This window comes from Bombina bombina, chromosome 1, assembly GCF_027579735.1.
Source record: "Bombina bombina isolate aBomBom1 chromosome 1, aBomBom1.pri, whole genome shotgun sequence".
Taxonomy (NCBI): domain Eukaryota; kingdom Metazoa; phylum Chordata; class Amphibia; order Anura; family Bombinatoridae; genus Bombina; species Bombina bombina.
Window position 1 is genome coordinate 1,114,195,386 of NC_069499.1, and position 21,539 is coordinate 1,114,216,924.

Genomic DNA, 21,539 nt, shown 5'->3' on the forward strand with positions numbered 1-21,539 from the left:
ACATACCAGCAACCAATATACCAGCAACAGTGTGTGACAACCATGAGACTTACAGAAAACTTTGACCTCTGTCATTACTTTTGATATTGACCAAATACTTATTTTCCACCATAATTTGCAAATAAAGTCTTTCCAAATCAGACAATGTGATTGTCTGGATTTGTTTCTACATTTTTTCTCTCATAGTTGAGGTATAACTATGATGAAAATTACAGGCCTCTCTCATCTTCTTAAGAGGGAGAACTTGCACAATTGGTGGCTGACTAAATACTTTTTTTCCCCACTGTAAGTAATAGTTGGAGCCTTTGCAGTAAGGAAGTACAATGGTTGAATAATTTTGAGCAGCACAAATAAAATGTGTTAAATTTCTTGCTGTATAATAGTTACCAGCTTATATTGAATTATGATTGCAAGTGTAGTGTTATTCTAAGAAGGATTAACTCAACTTGTGTGAGTATAAAAAAAAAAAAAAGTTATGTAGCCCCGAAACGTTGCTGTGTTTTATCCTCTACACCTCAATAAAAGGATTCACTTTGATTAAGCAGTGCTGGGACTACTATTTTCTTTGCAAACCCCCAAGTTACAAAAAGTAAAAATACAGAAAAAAAAAATAAACAAAGCTATCCAAAATAATAAAATGAAACCTAAACTAATACCCCTATAAAAATAAAAATCCCCCAAAATAAAAACACCCCCTAATCTAATACTAAACTACCAATAGCCCTTAAAAGGGCTTTTTGTAGGGCATTGCCCTAAATAAATCAGATCTTTTACATTAAAAATAAAACAAAGTAAAACCCCCCACCCACCAAAATAACAAAAACCTAACACTAATAAACCTAAACAACCCATTGCCTCTAAAGGGGCATTTGTATGGGCATTGCCCTTTAAAGGGCATTCAGCTCTTTTGAAATTGCCCAATGAACCCTAATTTTTTTTTTTTTTTTTTAAATTATTAAAAAAAAAAACCCTAAGACTAAAGCCCCAAATAGGTACTCACGGTTTCAGATGTTCGGCGGAGGTCTTCTTCATCCACAGCGAAGGCGGCACAGAGCGGATGTCCGGAGCGGTCTTCCCATATGTGGCGATCCTCTGCGGGTGTCATCTGTGGCAGCAGTTCTTGGCTGCATGTAGGCTCCTCTTTATTCGATGTGTGTCGTATACTGAATATTGAATGCAAGGTACCGCAATCAATTTGGGATTCCTTGCATTCCTCTTGGCTAAATTTTTCAAAACAGCTAATAGGATTAGAGCTACTGAAATCCTATTGGCTGTTCAAAATCAGCCAATAAGATTTCAGTAGCTCTCATCCTACTGGCTGATTTTGACAATTTCAGCAAATAGGAATGCAAGGTAAAAAGAGGAACCTCCGCGCCTTCGCCGAGGACCACCGCCATCGAGGAGCGCCACATCTGGGAAGACCGCTCCGGACCTCCGCTCTGCACTGCCTTTGCTGTGGATGAAGATGATGGACCTGTCTTGAAGAAGACCTTCCCTGACGGACTTCTGAAACCGTGAGTACCTATTTGGGGCTTTAGTGTTAGTTTTTTTTTATTTTTGTGGGTTTTTGTTTTTTTAGATTAGGGTTTATTGGGCAATTTGTAAAAGAGCTGAAAACCCTTTTAAGGGCAGTGAAAAAGAGCTGAATGCCCTTTTAAGGGCAATGCCCATGTAAATGCCCCTTTAGGTGCAATGGTTAGTTTAGGTTTATTAGTGTTAGGTTTTTTTTTGTTTTTTTGGGGGGGTTTGGTGGGTGAGGGTTTTACTGTTAGGGGGGACTGTTTATTTTTAATGTAAAGACTTTTTATTTTCTGTAATTTTAGATTAATGTAATGTCATATTTTTTTTTATTTTTTTTTAATTGTAATGTAGTGTTTTTTTTATGTAATATGGGGTTAGAGGGTATTAGGTTAGGGGGCTTAGTCATTAAATTAGCTTTAATGTGTTGTGGGGGGTTGGCGGATTAGGGGTTAATAGATGTATTAGGTAGTTTGCGATGTTGTGGTTGGCGGATTTAGGGGTTAATAATTTTATTGGGTATTTTTTTTTCGTTTTTTCTTAATACTTGCGGTTTGTTTGGTTTTTTTTTTTAAAAAAATACTTATTACGGACAGTTAGTTTTTTGGGTTTTTTAAATACTTATTGCGGGCGGTTATTTAATTATTTTGTAATGCTCAGTTTGCCTTCGCTGCATCCCAGTGGATTCCGAAAATGGCAGGGTGGTGAAAGAATCCACCGCAGGTGGATTCTTTCACCACCCTGCCATTTTCGGAATCCACCTGGATGCAGAATTCTTTTGGCTGAACGCACAGCCAACATTGTGTTAACTGCCTCGCGAAAATTCTGTGAGCTCTAAACTGGCCATTCATACAGTTTCTCTCTGAGCTCCACTTGGATCCCACGGGCTAACCAACTGCTGCACCGAAGGTCTTCAATAACGTAAACGGCAAAATCACAAAAGTGCTCAGTTCAATGCAGCCACACAGACAGAATGGTGTAATCAAAAGAATAAGAGATTAATTCAATTGGAACATGGATTATCTAGAATACCCAATTTAAGTAGTCAATGTTGGCTGTCCAATAATGTTGTTAATTATTCTAGTATCAATCATTTTCCCAACACTAATGTAAATTTACAATTGAGGTCTACAATTATATATATATAAAAAAAAGTCTGCTATATCTTCAGTCCTATCGCCATTGACACCACTCCTGGGAAACCATGAGTTTCCTCCAGATTTTTCATATATACTTAGATAAATTACAGATATGCATTCCTTAATCCCCAAATATGCGGTTTTGGAGAACTCTAAAAACGTAGAGATAAAAGGAATGTTGTAAAGTCAAAATTAAACTTTCATGAATCAGCGCACACCATTTTTGAACAACTTTCCAATTCACTTCCATTATCCATATGTGCACAATCTTTTTATAGGCAAACTTTCTGAGACAATATTTCCTTCTGAGCATGTGCAAGAATTAAGAGAATATAAATATATGCATTATGCGATTGGTGTATGGCTTTCACATGATGCATTGGGAATGAAAATCTAACTAATTTTGAAATTTGTCAGAAAAGAAAATCTACTACTCGTCTTTTTATTATGCTATTCCACTGTGTTTAGTCTTCCTTTAAGCCTTCCCTAGAAACTCTGGGCAATTTTTTTTTTCACAATGTGGTTTCACTATTTGCAATTCAACCATTTAATTGACACAAGCAAGTACTACACCGCCTTGGCTGTAAAATTAGTTTCCCCTTAAATGTGTTCCGATTGATCCAACTTACCTGTTGGAGTATATTAAATTGTTACAAACAGATCTATCTTTATTTTGCCATTTAAAATAGCTGTTTTTGCCAGTTGTATCCCCACTTGTACTGAAAATTTCAATAATTAAGTATTGGGTATAGAAAAGCTATAAACATACCAAGCATAAGAAATTACATATAGTATAAGTGGGGATGCAACCGGCAAAAACAACTATTTCAAATGGCAAAATAAAAGGTAGAATATGCATTTGTTAACACTTTAATATACTCAAAAAGGTAAGATGAATAATTGGAAACGCATAAAAGGGACATAAAACAAGTTTGGACAGAGACCAAATATAATAATATGTACTTTAATTACTTTACCTGCAAATTTATACTGCAGTGCCTCGCCATAAAAAAAAAAAAAAAAAAAAAAAAAGTGTTAAGTGTCCGAAATGTACAGCTCTAACTCCCCCGACACATTTCCTTTTATGGCTGCATATATATCCACCTTTGATTTGGTTGAATACAAGACTTTAACACTCATCTGCTGGAGCATGCCTAGAAGCAAATAAGCTGCTATGAACTCCGTTAAAATACAATGTCTGTGTTTCTGAAGATAAACACTGATAAGGTGGGTGGATCAGACTACTCCAGAAAGCACAGCTTTTTAAGTCATTTAGATTATTTTGAAAAATTATTTTAAAATACTTGCCAGCAATTTTTTTTTTTTTTTTTTTAATCATGCAAACTATTTTTTACTTAATTAGCCTTTTTAGAATATGCACAAATCTCAACATGTTTTATGGCACTTTAAAGGGGAAACACATTTTACAGCACACTGTCCCTTTAAGCATAATACAAATAAAAAAAAAAAAGCTTGTACACAAATCTGATCATTGTTTAACACAAAGACTAATATTCTTCTGCTGAATTAGCCTTTTTTAGGCCATTGTAGCAGTACAGAATATACTTCTGCAAAACACATTTTTACAGGGATTTCAAAAATGGAATGTGCATAGGTGCATTTCAATTTGAAATAGAAGTAGATTTGCAATATACTTCCATAAGCAAAAATGCTTCTAATAAATATTATTGTTTTTTTAGCGGCATATGCACATATCCTGTGAGGGTCCATACACCTGTAATCAAACACCCCCTTTTCAGAGTGTCAGCAGTAGCTTGTATGACACAAATTAGGTTTTGATAAACAATACACCGACACCTCTCTAAACAGTCATGGTGTTTGAATATAGGTGCACAGACCCTCACAGGATATGTGTGTATGCCGCAGAAAAACTATAATAAACTTTTATTTGACGCATTTCTGCTAATGGAAGTATATTGCAAAAATGAATATATTTCAAGCTAAAATGCACCCATGCACTTTTCAAAGTTGACCTCTCTTTCCCTTTAAGGGGACATTAAACACTATTTATATAAAATGTTTGATGAATAAGGGGATAAGAGGAGATAAACAAGTAAGTCTACTAATCAAGGCCATGGTTAAGAAAAATTCAACCTAATACCAGTCATTTATAAAACAACATGCACTGTGTTTTCCCACTTTAACATGCGTTTTAGCTATCATCTCCTCATCCAACTCACACTGTTCACTCTTACTTCCTGTCCCTTAAAGGGATAATAAAGTAAAAATTATATTTTCAGAAAGACCATGCAGTTTAGAGAAAAAAAAAAAAAACTACTACTAAATATACCTTATAATTTGCTTCATACCCTTTGTGGAAAAGCATACCTAGGTAGGCTCAGGAGCAGCAATGCACTATTTAGCTTAGTTAGCTGCTGATCAGTGGCTACACATACAAGCCTCACCAGATGTATTCAGCTAGCTCCCAGTAATGCATAGCTGCTTTTTCAACAAACGATACCACAAGACTGAAGAAAATTTGATAAGTGAATTGGAAAGTTGTTTAAAATTGTATGTTCTATCTGAATCATGAAAGGACAAAAATGGAGGTTTCAAGTCCCTTTAAGACTCTGATAGACCTATACTTTTACAAAAGCACTTATTCTAAAACTAAACTAACAAATTATACAAATAAAGTACAGAGTGACTACTCACCATTTCTCTGATCATCTTCATCTTCACTGGGTTCTTGAGGAATTCTCTCTTCTGTTCATCTTCCTTTTTCCTTGAGACAAGATCGTTAACTTATATTATCATATATTGCAGCCACGTCATAGAAAACAGCAATCCGCTTCCATTTTAAACATAACTAAAATCTATATTCAACAAAACAATGAGGTAGAAAGAGGAACCAATTACAGATAGCTCTTGTTTTGTGCTGTATCATGTAATCACTATGGAGGAAGTGGTTTCATAGGTTTCTTAGCTGAAAACAAAAGATTTGCAGAAGAGTTTTTGCCACCTACATTTACAATACATCACTGTAATACTGTGTACAGTGTGTGCGAGTAGTTTGCTGTTCATTTAATTTCTTAAAGGGTCAGTACAGTGAATTGTAAAAAATTGCTTTCCTGCATATAAAAGAGCAGTGACACGTTAAAAATATTTTTTCACCTTTCAGCCTTCTCACTCTTTAGACAGCATGATGGTCAACAATAAAGAAATCTCGCAAAGGTCTATTGCCGTACCATGGACCTTCTATTACAGTCAAATCGATAATGTAATACAACGAACAGACCATTAAAGGGACAGTTTACTCAAAAATCTTCTCCCCTTTAATTTGTTCCCAATGATCCACTTTACCTGCTGGAGTGTATTAAATTGTTTAAAAGTAGATCCTTTACCCTTATATAGGCATTTGAAATAGTTGATTTAGCATGTGGTATCCCCACCTATTCTGAAAGTTTGTGGCCGCAGGTCCCAGCTATAGATAAGCTTTGTAAACACAGCCAGCAGAAGAAATTATACTCCCAGTAGGATATAGCAGAGATAAGGTAATACAATGTTGATTTTCCATTGTTCTCTCCAAGTACTGGTGATTGTTTTATGGACAGATATAAGATAAAGAAGCAGGTATATGTACACAATGTGATAAAGTAATGAGATATGATTACACCTACAAGCTCAACCCATTTTATTAGGTTGTGGCTTCAATACACAAAATCAGAGCTTTAATATTCACAAATAAACCTTAAAAAGCTAATGTTCATACATTTTTTACTCCACAGTTGGTAAAAAAAGCAATTGTAAACACATTAAGGGAAAACTATTTTACAGTATACTGTCCCTTTAAGGACTACCTTGAGACTCATACTGCTACAAGCATAAGAATGGTAAATCTACCCTTTTCGATGCAAGGGTTACTTTTGTTCTTTGTTTATTTTCACTTTGTTTTTACATTATGTTCTTTTACCATGTTAACATAAGTATACAAATGTGAAAACGTTACTGGAATGTTGATGACGTCAGATGTTTATATGAATATTTTGTCCTGTTTAATAAAAATAAATAAAAATATATTTTTTTTTTCCATGCTGGGCTTTTTATTATTGAAGCTAACAGGAAGGGTATGTATGTGTGCATTTAAAAAAAAAAAGTTTCAATGTCCTTTTTAAATACAGAAAAGAAAAAAAATGACTGCCCACAGACTGATAAACAGAACTCCGCACTGCCTTATTGATGTATATGGACATGCCACACAAGCATAAAAACTATTTTATATTGCTGTTTTTACATTTACAGCAATCATTTCAGGGCTTTAAATATAATATTACAAAATAACACACACACACACATAATAAATATTAAACTGACAGTAATGTTTCCAATTTGTATAATCAGATCCAGAATAGAAACAATATTTTAGATGGACTTTAATTCATCCAATGAAGATACGCTATAACTTACTTTTTAATATAGCAATTGAATTCTAATACCCTGCACTCCAGCCACCCACTTTAAAAGTAATTTTTTTAATTTTTTTTGTGTGCCGACGCTTTGAACTGTTCTCCAATCAGCACTCTAGCCATACGGCACTAACACAATTTTTTTTAGCTAGAGTGCCGATTGAAGAACAGTTCAAACCAACAGCTCACGCAAAAAAATTACATTTGAAGTGGTCAGCTAGAGCGCGGGGTAATAGAATTTCATTGCTTTATTAAAGTTATAGTGCTTCTTCATTAGAATGGATAAATTAAAGTCAATCTAAAATTAAATATTATTTACATTCCGGATCTGATAATACAAAAATTGTAAAATGTATCATCAAGTTATAATATAGTCAGGGTTTTTCAACTCTAGTACTCAAGTGCCCCTAGCAGGCCAGATTTTCATGGTATCTGAACTAGTGTGCGATTATTTCACCTGTGCTCTATTTAAGACATAATGAATATCTGACCTTTCGGGGCACTTGAGGACTGGAATTGAGAAACACTGACTTACATTATATGACTGGGTTCATTTTTTACAACTATTACTTCATGAACAGGATCCCAGCATAAACTACATACAAAACAGTAGACACCACGAAAATCCCATAAACCAGTGTTTCTCAACCGCGGTCCTCAAGTACCTCCAACACGCCAGATTTTCATTATAGCTGAACTAGAGCACAGGTGATATAATCAGCTGATCAGTAACCATGGTTACTAACCTGCTCTCACCCATCAGCTGATTATTTAACCTGTGCTCTAGTTCAGCTATAATGAAAACCTGGCCTGTTGGGGGTATGTGAGGACCACAGTTGAGAAACACTACCATAAACTGTTGAAACATCATACAAATGAGGAATTGCCAATATCCTAACAGGATTATAATACTTTTGGATTTTCAAATTCCTTTTTTTTTTTTTTTAACATTTAGTGGAAGTTTTGGTTTAGCTTCAGTAAGTCTTAGTCATTATTATTTTCATCATGTATTTGTATAGCGATACAACCTTCCGTAGAGCTGTAATGCATTGATTTTATTTTGTGAAGAAATTCTATTTCATTTTTATATATTTTTTATGTTTTAGTTAGTATAAGTAATAGTGCATAAAAGTGCAAAAAGAAAATGCTCTAATGTGTTTACAACATTGTATTATTGCACTGTGCCTTGTATATAACCCCTGCTAAGGGAATAGCACACAGTTAATATCAGCAGACCTTTCAAACATGATGCTCGAGTTATCTGCTCCCCATGTAGAGCGATACTACTGAAATGCCTATTCATTCCTCATCCTTAGCTATGGACAGTTTGTATTCCTGTCAATGAAAGCTTTGCGGTTGTATGTAAAGGTTTGTGGGCGTTTCCCCTTTATTTTTATGCAACAAATATGGTTTAACAGAATCTTTGTCAAAGATTAAAGGGACACTGAACTCAAATTTTTTCCTTTGTGATTCAGATAGAGCATGCAATTTTTAGCAACTTTCTAATTTACTCCTATTATCAAATTTTCTTCATTTTCTTGCTATCTTTATTTGAAAAGCAACAATGTAAGTTTAGATGCCGGCCCATTTTTGGTGAACAACCTGGGTTGTTCTTGCCGATTGGTGGATTAATTTAACCGACCAATAAACAAGTGATGTCCAGGGTTCTGAACCAAAAAATAGCTCAGACGCCTTTTTTTCAAATAAAGATAGCAAGAGAAGAAAAACTGATAATAGGAGTAAATTAGAAAGTTGCTTAAAATTGCATCCTCTATCTGAATCACGAAAGAAAAAATTTGTGTTCAGTGTCCCTTTAATTCAAAGTAGTCTCTCACAGGGCTCTGAAATCTCTAAGCAGCCATAATCGGTATATAACCTTACTTGCTCAGCGCCATCTACAGGTCGGAGATCTTATTAGATTGGGGTTTTCCAGAATTCCCTACACTAATAAAGACTGGATTACAAAGGAAACTTTTTTTTTTTTTGGTAATTATAGTTATTTTTCAGTTAGTTTTACAAAAACTGTTTTTAAGTTTAGTTTTATTTTTTTCTTAGCTGCTTCAAAAATAGAGGCACGTGTGTGTTTCTCTCTCCATAGCTATATATTTTTTAATTATTTTTTTTACGTGGAATAGAAGAATTAGTAAAGTCTTGTGAGAATGATCTAGTTAGTTGTATTTTCTTTTTTTATCAACTGCTATTTACTTTTATTCATTCCTTGTCACAACATTTCTGTGCAATGTGAATGTCACCGTAGTCTTTTGGAGATTTGCCATTGCATCATAAGCATAGGTCATAATCATATAATAAACATTACGAAGACACCAGAACACTTTGCAGCTATATGAAGGATATTAAAACATTGGTCTGTAAGAATCCTTACATTTCAGCAAACATGGAGTGTCATCTTTATAGAGCTTGCATTCAGACATCAGTAGTAGCTTTATATATTATGTAATTAGAAACTCGTGAAGCTTCACATATTTTATATATTATGTATCACTTTTGTTAAAAGGACACTGAACCCAAATTTTTTATTTCGTGATTTAGATAGAGCATGCAATTTTAAGAAACTTTCTAATTTACTCCCATTATCAATTTTTCTTTGTTTTCTTGCTATCTTTATTTGAAAAAGGCATCTAAGTTTTTTTTTGGTTTAGACCCTGCACAACACATTTTTATTGGTGGATGAATTTATCCACCAATCAGCAAGGAAAACCCAGGTTGTTCACCAAAAATGGGCCGGCATCTAAACATACATTGTTGCATTTCAAATAAAGATACGAAGAGAATGAAGACAATTTGATAATAGGAGTAAATTAGAAAGTTGCTTAAAATTTCATGCTCTATCTGAATCACGAAAGAAAAAAATTGGGTTCAGTTTCCCTTTAAGTTGCTGTTCATTGATATTCACTACCTACTACATGCCTCTGATTAAAAAGGGTTTGTATATCACCAGATCAGTTGTTTTATTTGTAATCCATATCTGTATTCTCTACCAGAATCATGAAAGAACAATTTTGGGTTTAGTGTCCCTTTAATGTTATTTAAATCAGTGTAGATAAAGTAAAACTCTGTATCAAGGGGAAAATACAAAATAGTGATTTGTTAATAGAGCCTATCTAGATATGCTTTCCAGCAAAGAATAGCAAGAGAATGAAGCAAATCCTCATGAAAGAAAAAAATGTGGGTTTCATGTCCCTTTAAGACTTCTTCATCTACATCATATTATTTTGACATATAAATTTGCAGCATGCAATTATTCCTTACAATATTTTTTGTAGAATCCACTACAAACAGATAAACAAGACAGGCTAAACCAGTGCTGTTTTTCTGTATTATGTAGGGTGGCAATCCTTACTAGTTATCATGAAAGTCTAACAACGTGTTTATAGTTTTAAATGTTAAACAATGACAGAAAAATAGCAGGCCGTGCTTAGCCGCAGTAGGGTTTCTATCTAATGTAGAGATCATCCTTACTATATATGATCAGAACAGACTCAGCACAAAATGTCTATAGCATGTAGAGCGACTTAAAGAACAATAGAGTCAAAATAAAAAAACTCATGCTTCAGATAGAACATGTACTTTTATTATCTATTTTGCTTTGTTCTCTTTGTATTCTTTGTTGAATAGCATACCTAGTTAGGCTCAGGGGCAGCAATGCACTGCTGGGAGCTAGCTGCTGATTGGTGGCTGCACACATGCTTTTTGTTATTGGCTCATCTGATGTGTTCAGCTAGTTCCCATTAGTGCATTAGTGTTCATTTAACAAAGGATATAAAAGGGAATAAAGCTAATTTAATAAGAGAAGTAAACTGGAATGTTGTTTAAAATGTTATGCTCTGTCTACTGTAGAGTCACTAACAGTAGGTGACCTATTAGCATAATAGCTGGAAAAGATTAAAGGGACATTAAACACTAAAGAAAAGCTAGATAGAATGAAGCATTCAAAGAAAAGATTAGTCTGAGAATAACACGTAGATATATTTTTAAAGTTTCATTAGCTGTTTTGATATTGAAAAAATAAGTCTAAAGTTTTAGTGTCTAAAAAAAGGTCAGCAGAGTGTTCAATCAATGGCTGTGTGGAATTTAAGTGTTCGGTACGTCCATTTCTAACAAGAATTGAAAAGCTCACAACTTCAGAATGAAATTACAGTAAAGGGGTACAAAATAAATAATGAGTATAATGCAGAGTATATATATATATATATATATATATATATATATTATCATTTTATATTACCCTCTCAAAGTGTTTAATGTCCCTTTAAAACAATATACGAGTTTTATCAAAATGTTGGAACCTTACTAAATAGAATAGGGGAAATAGCTATTACGGTTTTTTGGTATATTTGTTAGCTTGTATGTTTGACTTTTTTGTTTATGTCACTTTAAGAACACTGTATATAAATAATGGCAGTATCAAATTCACACATGATTAAGTGTCCCTAGAGGCATGAAACGAGTCAGTTGGTGTGCAGGACCAAAACACCTTTATTGATTTTTACTATGGATCGATAAACATTCAAGTTTGTAATGATACCCGTCAAATCTCATATAGGTTTTATTTAAAGTTTCTAAGTCAGTAGTGAATGTTTGTTTGTGTCTTTTGAGGGACTACATTATATAGATTACAGTTTAAATTGTTATGTGTATACTTTTATTGTGAAAAACAGATTGCTTCTTTTGTTTGGCTATTATGCTTGTCAAGACCAAGTTTGCAAAAATTCTCATTATACATGAAAACCCAGGGGGTGGTATTCTCCCCCTACAAACACACTATTTGACTTTTAATTAGGATTAAATATTAAAGCATTCTAAGCCAAGAAGCTGGTCACCTGATCATGAACAATGGATCTTCCCGGATTTTGTTGGCTATATCCAGTGTGGAACTTGCTGCAGATGGAGTAAAAATGGATCCTGGAAGCAGTCCAGTCTCAGTTGAAGGTCCAGATTCTGGATCCTGCATTTTGTCCAGGATGAACTTATCCACAGGTCGCCCCAGAAGATACTCTTCCCGATTCACCATACCACCAGGGCCCTGGTACATCCAATCAAGTTTCTCATCTCTCTTTCTGAAAGTTGAGGAAATAGAAAAATGCGCTGTATGTAATGCTTTGTATATACTGAGTAGTTCATTTTTTGTTTTTGTATAGTTCAATTTGTAAATAAAATAATAAAGCCCAGGAATTAAGAGCAGATTGCAAAGCCAGCCTAACAATTCTCTGACGGCATTGCTTAAACTTCTACTTATGCCTATTGTTATAAAATAATTTAGGACATTGTACAATATCCAAGCCATCAATCAGGATACAATACTTCTGTTTCAAATAAATTACTACAAATATTAAACTATGCCACCCCTAATGAAACTAATTAAAGCATCACAATTACATAATTTTATATTAGATCCTCCATGGATGTATAAAAATATGTATATTATAGAAAAAAGACAATTTCAAGAAATACTTTTTCATCCCTAAGGGGAAAGAAAATATTATCATACATTTCAGGGCTCAATTTACCAATCAAGGGCAGATAGGGGTGTACATATTCGCCCCTGTCCGACCAAGCTCTCCTCTGGCAAGCAGCAATCTACTGCCGAAATGTAACATTTCACAGGAGCGCTATTTTGCTCTCGAGTGCAATCCTGCCCCCTGCCCGCACACAGAAAATCACGCGCTGGCAGGAGCTGTCAATCTCCCCAGTCGGATGAGACCGGGAGATTGAAATTCTCCACCTAAGAGGTGGAGAAGAGGGTAGAGAAGCAGCGGTCTGATGACTGCTGCTTGATAAATTGTGACTGCAGGTTCTCTTGTGAGAACCTGCAGTCATAGGGAGGAGAACAGCTTGATAAATCGAGCCCTTAGGGGCAGAAATGTTACTATAACGTCCTTTTAAAGTACACGGTTTTCAAATCCTCCTACATGCTAGATGGTAACAGCCTTGATAGGTTCAGAGCTCATTTACATCTGGCTCTAAGCAGAAGTGGTGAATCCTTAGTCTGCTGTGAAACTACACAAAAACGATCCACAAAGTTCCTTGCACTCGAAATGACAAGCCAGTTAGGCTGAAAAAAAGTAAAAACAGTTGCTTTATTATGGTGGTAAAGAGACAAACGTGTTTCGATAGAGATCACGTAACCTTCTCAATGACTCATATATGCAAGGAACTTAGTGGATCCTTGCTGTACTGTTTATGGGAGCGCTGGTGAGGCTTCCAATTCCTGGGCAACGGATGATAGGAGCCTTTGTTCCCAAGGGAACAGTGTTACCAAGCACAGATGTGTGGCCTGAAGAGCGCTGAGCTTCGCAGGTTAGGACTGATGTACATTTGAAGCACATACTGTAAATGTGTTATGGTGTGAAACTACATAACCCTGCAAACCTAAGAAAATTACAGTTTTAAATGTTAATAAAACATTTATCTTTTTTTTCCCAATGTCATTTTTTACCCTCATATTATATTGGGCATAGACGGCAAATTAGTACAATCAAAATGGTTTAGTAATTTAAAGGGACATTCTAATGCAAACATAATATTTGTTACAACATGTAATTTGTGCATTACTGAACCTAGATAACTATGTGTCTAAAACACTACAAAGGATTTAAACAAACAATAAAGTCCTACTTTGCATTTTAAGCTCTCTAGCGACTCCTGATTGACCCACCAGCCATTTCCTGCAATGTTTGTGGCCTCCAAATTGTATTTTACTTGTGTGTTAAACCCAAGGCAGAACCACAGTTATCTACACTAATAGAAAGGAGGCATTTTCTGTATAAATGCGGCCCTTTAAGGATTTAACCATTCAAAATAGTAATTTAGGAGATTTTTCTTCAATAGATGCATTTTACTAGGGAAAAGGATAAAAAAAAAAAAATGTATATTTATCCAAGGTTGTACAAGCTACAAACACAGGCATATCATGTGTAACTCTGTAGCCAACTTACTTTTGTTCACTCTACTTCTAGCTCAGTTGTTGCCAACCATTGTTAATCAAACGTGTGTTTTTAGCATTTTCTGTGATTGTTCTTAAAGTGAAAGTTAATCCTAGCGTTGTACACACGCTAGGATTGACTACTGAAACAAATAAAGGGGACTTTCATTCATGAAGTATAAGATAATTCATGTAGAAAGCTCCTTTATTTGTTTTAATCGATCGCCGTTCTTAGCTGCTACAGCAGCCCACGGCTAAAAAAAAAAATTTTTGCCAAGAGGTGACGCTTTCACCTCTTAGCCAATAGCCATGCGGTATATCCAGCTCCCATGGGTGCCAAGCCGGATTTACTGCAGGGCTATTGGCTAAGAGGTGAAATCGTCACGGAGAACGGAGATCGATTTAAACAAATAAAGGAGCTTTCTACATGAAGTATCTTATACTTCATGAATGAAAGTCCTCTATTTGTTTCATTAGTCAATCCTAGCATTTGTAAAACGCTAGGAATGACTTTCACTTTAAGTCCAACCTATTTATTTTAGAACTGTCCTGATTGAGACAAAGTATGCTATTTAACAGCTGTCCAATTTACTTAGTTTTGTAGGAAGCTTGGAAGAGTCAATGATAAGAGACAAATTGTGTAGCTACCAATAACTAGTTAGCTTCTAGTAGTGCACAGCTGCGGCTTAGGATATTTACATATGCTTTTCAACAAAGGATATCAAGAAAAAAAAGTAAATTTGATAATAGAAAAGTGTCCACAAATTATATGCTATACTTAAAGGGATATGAAACCCACGTTTTCTTTCATGATTCAGATAGTTCATGTAATTTTAAACAACTTTCCAGTTTACTTAATTACCTAATTTGCTTTTTTCTCTTGCTATCCTTTAATGAAAAGCATACCTAGACAGGCTCACGAACAGTAAAGCACTAATAGTGCATTGTTGCTCCTTCAACAAAAGGATACTAATAGAAGTGAAATGGAATGTTGTTTAAAATTGTATGCTCTAAATCCTGAAAGATACATTTTGGGTTCCACGTCCCTTTAAATGGTGAAGATCCTATGAAATGCAAAACACATGTTCAGCAAGGAATCGCAGTTTCAGTAGTTAGCACAGTGATGCCCAGTCATAGGTCATGTTTATGTAAAAATTAATTAGCAGCAGGATTACAATATGATATATACAGTCAGTGCAGATAATATATTTACTATAATGAATTTTTAGCTAAATTTAACTGCTCACTTAACAGCGCCTGTGTCTTCAGCATATTTTTGCATTTCCTCCCGTGCCCTCTCTTCACGCAGCTCTCGCTGTAGCTCTTCAATTTTCTTCCTCTCCGCCTCATGTTTCTGTTCAGCCTTCCACACTTTTTCCACATTTCTCAAAGTTTGTGGATGCCAACTTTTCTTCAGATTCTAATGACAAGAAAGATAAAAATGACAAGGATGTTCAGAACAGTCTGAACAGGCGACAAAAAAAAATCAAGTTCTAAGCCTCAACTACTCTAAATTCCAGCACTGTCTGTGTCTGTTTAATTTTCTAGCCAAGAAATCAGCTTACACGATTAGATAAAAGAAAAGTGAGTCTGTCCTAGTAGCATGTGGTGAATATGCTTGCCAGTTGCCCTCCACAGAAATACTGGGAACCGTAAGGTAACAAAAGGTGTGGCCCAATGGCTTTGCAGCACACATGCCCACATCAGACCCAATGGCTTTGCAGCACACATGCCCACATCAGACCCAATGGCTTTGCAGCATTTCTCAGCCGCATGTCCACATCAAACCCCATGACCTAGCAGCCCCTTAGCCGCATCAGACTTTTGATTATATCCCCAGTCCTGTAGCCCACAAATCAGAACTCATAATACACCATGTTCCTGCACAAACTATAAGCCACTTCCCAGATCTGACTTCAATGGCGTCTTTCAGCCAAATTCCCATATTGAATGCCATGTTCCTGAACATACACTGTGCTACATGCACACAAAGGACCTCACATCAGTGCTCAAGAATCTGCATCCCCTCTGTCTGCTATATGCCCACATCACACATCCCACATGAGACCAGTGTCTAATAACCATTCACAGACAGGTACTCATGTAAGCCACATAACCCTCATTATTCATACATCCCCTTTAGGCATATTTCCACATAAGACCTCAGAACAGGCCTCCAAGGTCTTGCAATCCGTATGTCAGCCACATGCCCCCATAGAATCTCTGATTAGACCCCAGGAGTCTTCAGACTATTCCAGTTCCATGCCCATATCAGACCTTGGGACCAGCCAACATGGACCTGTAGTCCCTCCCATTCACATACCCATGTTACATCATATAATCCCCAAGAACAGGACACGTGCATAAATCTTATTGGGAATTAATTTTGCAGTGTTGCGCCACATCAGGCTTTTCTCTTCAAACAGTGCTGTGTTCTGGCTGCATTGTGTAAGTTTTCCTTAAAGTGAATGTAAATTTAAGCGTACTCGCTCAAGTCATAGGATAGAATTTTAAAAAGTAGTGATATTTTCATTCATCAAATTGGTAAAATATCAGGATCTTCTGAGATTTTTAGCTTTTAATGTTATAACGATAAGCAGCATTCCCCCTCCGCCATAGTCAATTCATTGACAGATGATGAATCTGCAATCCACTAATCGTCGTTTCCCCCCCCCCCCCCGGGCTTGACATTTGTACAAAGAGGCTGAATGTCCAGGGGGTGGGGGACAACGATTAGTGGATTGCAGATTCGTCATCTGTCAATCAATTGAGGACTATGACGGGAGGAGAACGGGGCTTATCGTTTTACCTTAAAAAGCTAAAAAATCTCAGAAGATCAGGATATATTACCAATTTGATAAATGAAAGTCTTACTAATTTTAAAATTTTAAAATTCTATCTATTTTATGGCTTCAGTACGCTCAAGTTTACATTCAATTTAACAAAGTACAGCCAGAGCTGTTTGAAGAGTACATTCAAATATGGAGCAGCAGTGCAAAGTGGCGGCGCATGGATTGTGGACTGGCTCTTAGGGATTTTTCAACCCCACCCCCTAGCCTTTCTCAGTCTGCAAAGCAGTGATTTCTGAGGGCAAGACATTCTTATGAGCAATGCACTTTTTTTGTTACTACATGTTTACCTTATAATGTGATGTTAGACCAAGAGGAAAAGAAACAAAAATGTATTCAAGGGACATTATAAAAACTTAGCACTTTTTGTTCTGCAGCTAATCTGCAATGCAATTGTTTAGTTGCTACAATGTATTTTAAAACTTTAAAAATTGCTTTAATCTCCAAATAATCATCACAGTGCAATTAAGCTGGTGCCTTAGTGTAAACAGCCTAATTTAAAATTAAAATTTAATTTCAAAGTGACCTGCAGGAAATGTTTCACTACAAAAATCTCATTGCAGAAATTGACCAAAGGCAGAACTTTTTTTCAAATAATAAATGGCACACAAGTATGTGCTATGAAGTAGAGTTTCAGTCAAATAGGCTTTGGTCTACTTGTGACCCCCTTACCAACACGCTTCAGAGCACCCTTCTGGGTAAATAAACAATAAAGCATAAATATTTGGTTGTCTTGTATGCTCGTTTGTTAGTTTTTTAACATATATTTTACACACTGGACAGTAACTGACTGTCCAGTCCGATACTGGAAATCTGAGATGATCTCTAGTAATAAAGATGTCACGTTACATAGATACATAGCACCACCTGAATCTATTGTAATAATGTGTAGGTCGGAGCTCAGCCTATAGTATTTAGAAGCATCAAACATAACACTGACTGTGGCTTAAACAGAAGCACAATACTCTGCTGCTTGTCTTTACAATATACAATTTAAGATGGAGTCTAAAATATTTAGAAAAAACGCATCTGGTAAGCATATTCGGATAATCTAGTAAATACTGCATTGCCAGCTTTATGTACTTGTCATTTTATCCTGCAGTTAGTATGCACTATACATAATCACATCAATTATTATAAGTAGCTAAGAAATCCTATTAAAAATACAACTTGCTAAACCTATCCTAAGATCTTATATTATATCCTAATATTTAGTTTATACTATACCAAGTCTCCTCCCCCCATGGCTCCCACTTCGGATTGAAGACAGTCTATCTCTCTGAACGCCGAATTATGACGACATCAAATCGAGCGGAACAGTATCCCAGAAAGAGGCTTGAAACGCAGGGCGTGTCATGTGACAAGTTAAAAGGCCAGATCAGCTGTTTAATACAGAAGAATGTGCACAGTTTAGCAGGAAAGAACAAAATCAACCCAAACATTAAACCCAAGTGTACTTACACCAGCACATTGCAATGCAGTCGCTTCCAAACACAGGAACATATTTTGCATTAGATTCTTAATTGTTGCACTTTCCAATAAAATACACAGAAAAACAGAGTTACGAAAACAAAAGGTTACACAATTATTCATCGCACACACATATTCAAAGACAGTTAAAAAAATATGCTGATACTTTAATATGCCGATAAAACAGGGCCTTTGATCTCTCGACTGAATGCTTTCTGCATACAATTACAGTATTATATAGGTGTTTGTAGATATATATATTCATATAAATACATAAATGAACAACTGTTAGACATTGAAATAAGACTATCAAATGTGTGCCACATTTTTTCCTCCACTTCTTAGCTCTTTGACTGTAAAACAATCAGATGACTAGAAGACAATAGTTGTTGCAAAGTTCTGCACTGGGTGTGAATGGCTGTCACCTTAACTGTTCTTTGCAATAGAATTATCACATGACTCAGGTGAGGTGGCAGAAAGTGACAACACCAGAATCACTGCTAAAAAGAAACTGATTAATGCTATTCATTCACATAATAATGAATTATTTAAGCATTCACTTTGAATGACCTAAAGCATATTTCATTGATGAAATAACAAAATCTAGTGAAACAAAAGGTGTTTGAAGGGGGCACCCGGATTTGAACCAGGGACCTCTCGATCTGCAGTCGAATGCTCTACCACTGAGCTATACCCCCTTACATGAAAGAAATTATAGAATGTTATAAGAAAAAAAAACATACCATAAAGGGATATAAATAAAAACCTATATTTTTCTTTCATGATTCAGGTACAGCATGCAATTTTAAACAACTTTCTAATTTACTCCTATTATCACTTTGTCTTCATTCTCTTGGTATCTTTATTTGAAAAACAGAATGGAAGCTTAAAGGGAAATTAAACCCAATTTTTTTTTTCTTTCATGATTCAGATAAAGAATACCATTTTAAACAACTTTTTAATTTACTTCTGTTATCTAATTTGCTTCATTCTCTTAATATTCCTTCCTGAAAAGCATATCTAGATAGGCTCAGTAGCCTCTGATTGGTGGTTGCACATATTTGCCTCATGTGATTGGCTCACCCATGTGTATTGCTATGTATTTAACAAAGGATAACTTAAGAGTGAAGCAAATTAGATAATATAAGTAAATTGGAATGTTGTTTAAAATAGTATTCTCTGTCTGAATCATGAAAGAAGATTTTTGGGTTTAATGTCCCTTAAAGAGCCGGTGTTCTATCAGATTTTGCTACCTTGTCAGAATCTGCTACCCTTGAGTGTGCATGCTCTGTATTACGTAATCACACTCCACATATGTTAAAAAGGAATGTTTAGAATGCGATTATGTAATCAGCAGCATGCGAACTGAGAGGTAGCACATTGTGATAAGGAAGTTGTCCTGTCGGATTTTGCTGCGGCCAATTAATGCACGCATTCGCTGTTCAATCACTTGTCACAGTGATGTATATATATATATATATATATATATACTAATAAAAGATATAAATGAAATAATTTTTGTATAGAATTTTTATACACTCAAGGATAGCAGATTCTGACAAGGTAGCAAAATCTGATAGAACACTGGCCTAATTTTGGTTTAGCACTTGGGTAGCGCTTGCTGATTGGTGGCTAAATGTAGACACCAATCAGCAAGCGCTACCTAGGGTGCTGAACAAAAAATATGCCAGCTCCTAAGCTTGCATTTCTGCTTTTTCAAATACAGATACAGAGAGAATGAAGAAAAATTGATAATATTAGTAAATTAGAACTTGCTTAAAATTGCATGCTCTATCTGAATCATGAAAGAAACAATTTGAGTTTCATATCCCAAAGGTAGTCAATGGAAATGGATCTGGTGGTGATTTTTTTTTTTTTTCTGTAAATTAAGTGAAGGACATTCTGCATATGTGTAAATGTGCCGAGTTACCCTCACATCTCTGTCGTTACTTGCAGTGTTATACTGCAAATCACTGCTTATATTGCAGCAATTTCATTTAACATGCTACTTCACATCTTATGCAGAGGAACAGTCTGGAGAGTGCCGTTAATATTTTGGAGGAGCTGAGTCATTTACTCATGGACTACCATGCTGCCTTTGATGAAACACTATGCATTGTGTTTAATCCCAAGGCCACTTATGGATCTTGACAATTACCCAACTGGAACCTGCTTATGCAGCAAGTAAATGTGGTAGCGCTTTGGGGCCCCAGCGCTCAATAACTACTCAGGACAACCATGATTGTGTACACGGAACTGCCACTAATCTGGCTCAAATCAGCAGAGTACTTGAACTCTTATGATCCTGGAGAGCTGCCATTAACTACAGAAGTATTCTACACTCCGTTCAATAGTCAGGACACCCCTGAACGAAGGGAGCATGAAGATCCAATGGACATGGTGGGAGAGACAATAGCTGCAGAAAATAGTAATACTCAGATAGTAGCAGTTAGTGGGGAGCTCCCTTACTATGGAGATTCGATAAGTCACTAGCTGTTTGTCACTACATCATCTATTACCGAGGACCGGAGGTGTGAGCTTTACCCCTTAATCTGGCCCCTACAGATAACCATGCTAAGGCCGGTACCTGGGGTCTTTGTGCTGCAACGATATTCTCTGTATTCTACCACGACATGGGACTGTCTCTCCTTGGAAGTCAAGATCTGAGTATTGGGGATGATCGTTATATCTGTTGCTCCGGTGTGGGCTAACTAACTCTAATGATCTGGTTAAAGTTAGGTGCCTAATCAATGACGGTCTTGAGATCTGAAAGTATAACTATAATATGGATTATGATAGCCTTGGTGACTCTATAGTCCCAATTTTATTAAAGACAGGAGGCAAGTATTTTGCTTTACTTTCTTTACTTTCTAAACTCCAGCAGTAATATAAGTAGATAAAAAAAGAAACATATTATGTCTGGACAACTAATCAAATCACAGTACACGGTAATAAAGCCAGATTCTGGACAATCCACTTCCTCTTTCTTTACTGGTCCGGACCGAACCATCCTCAGGAACTGCAGAATATAAGACCAACGGGTCTCCAACGGAACCAGAACATGATTCCTTAACAGATAACTTCCAGGATAATTTCCTGAACTTGAAATTCAACTATTCACACTAGAATAAAACATATAATGCATAAAAGTAACACAAAATAACTTTTTTAATATACACACATACATAGGAAG

At 35.7% G+C, this 21,539-nt stretch overlaps 1 protein-coding gene and 1 non-coding gene across 3 annotated transcripts in view; both read right to left on the reverse strand.

Moving 5' to 3' along the window:
- CWC25 (CWC25 spliceosome associated protein homolog) overlaps positions 1 to 18,166 on the reverse strand; it is a 117,236-nt gene extending 99,070 nt beyond the window's left edge. For both annotated transcript variants that reach the window (XM_053697820.1, XM_053697812.1), the window contains exons 1-4: positions 18,104 to 18,166; positions 15,275 to 15,447; positions 11,926 to 12,162; positions 5,334 to 5,403 (exon numbers count right to left, since the gene is read on the reverse strand). In XM_053697820.1, the coding sequence (XP_053553795.1) occupies positions 5,334 to 5,403; positions 11,926 to 12,162; positions 15,275 to 15,447; positions 18,104 to 18,121 (498 nt within the window). In that variant the 5' untranslated portion in view covers positions 18,122 to 18,166. The remainder of the gene's footprint in view (positions 1 to 5,333; positions 5,404 to 11,925; positions 12,163 to 15,274; positions 15,448 to 18,103) is intronic.
- An 806-nt stretch (positions 18,167 to 18,972) lies between these two features.
- TRNAC-GCA (transfer RNA cysteine (anticodon GCA)) lies at positions 18,973 to 19,044 on the reverse strand. The gene has a single exon. It is a non-coding gene; the product is annotated as a tRNA-Cys (tRNA).
- Positions 19,045 to 21,539: the final 2,495 nt, after the last annotated feature.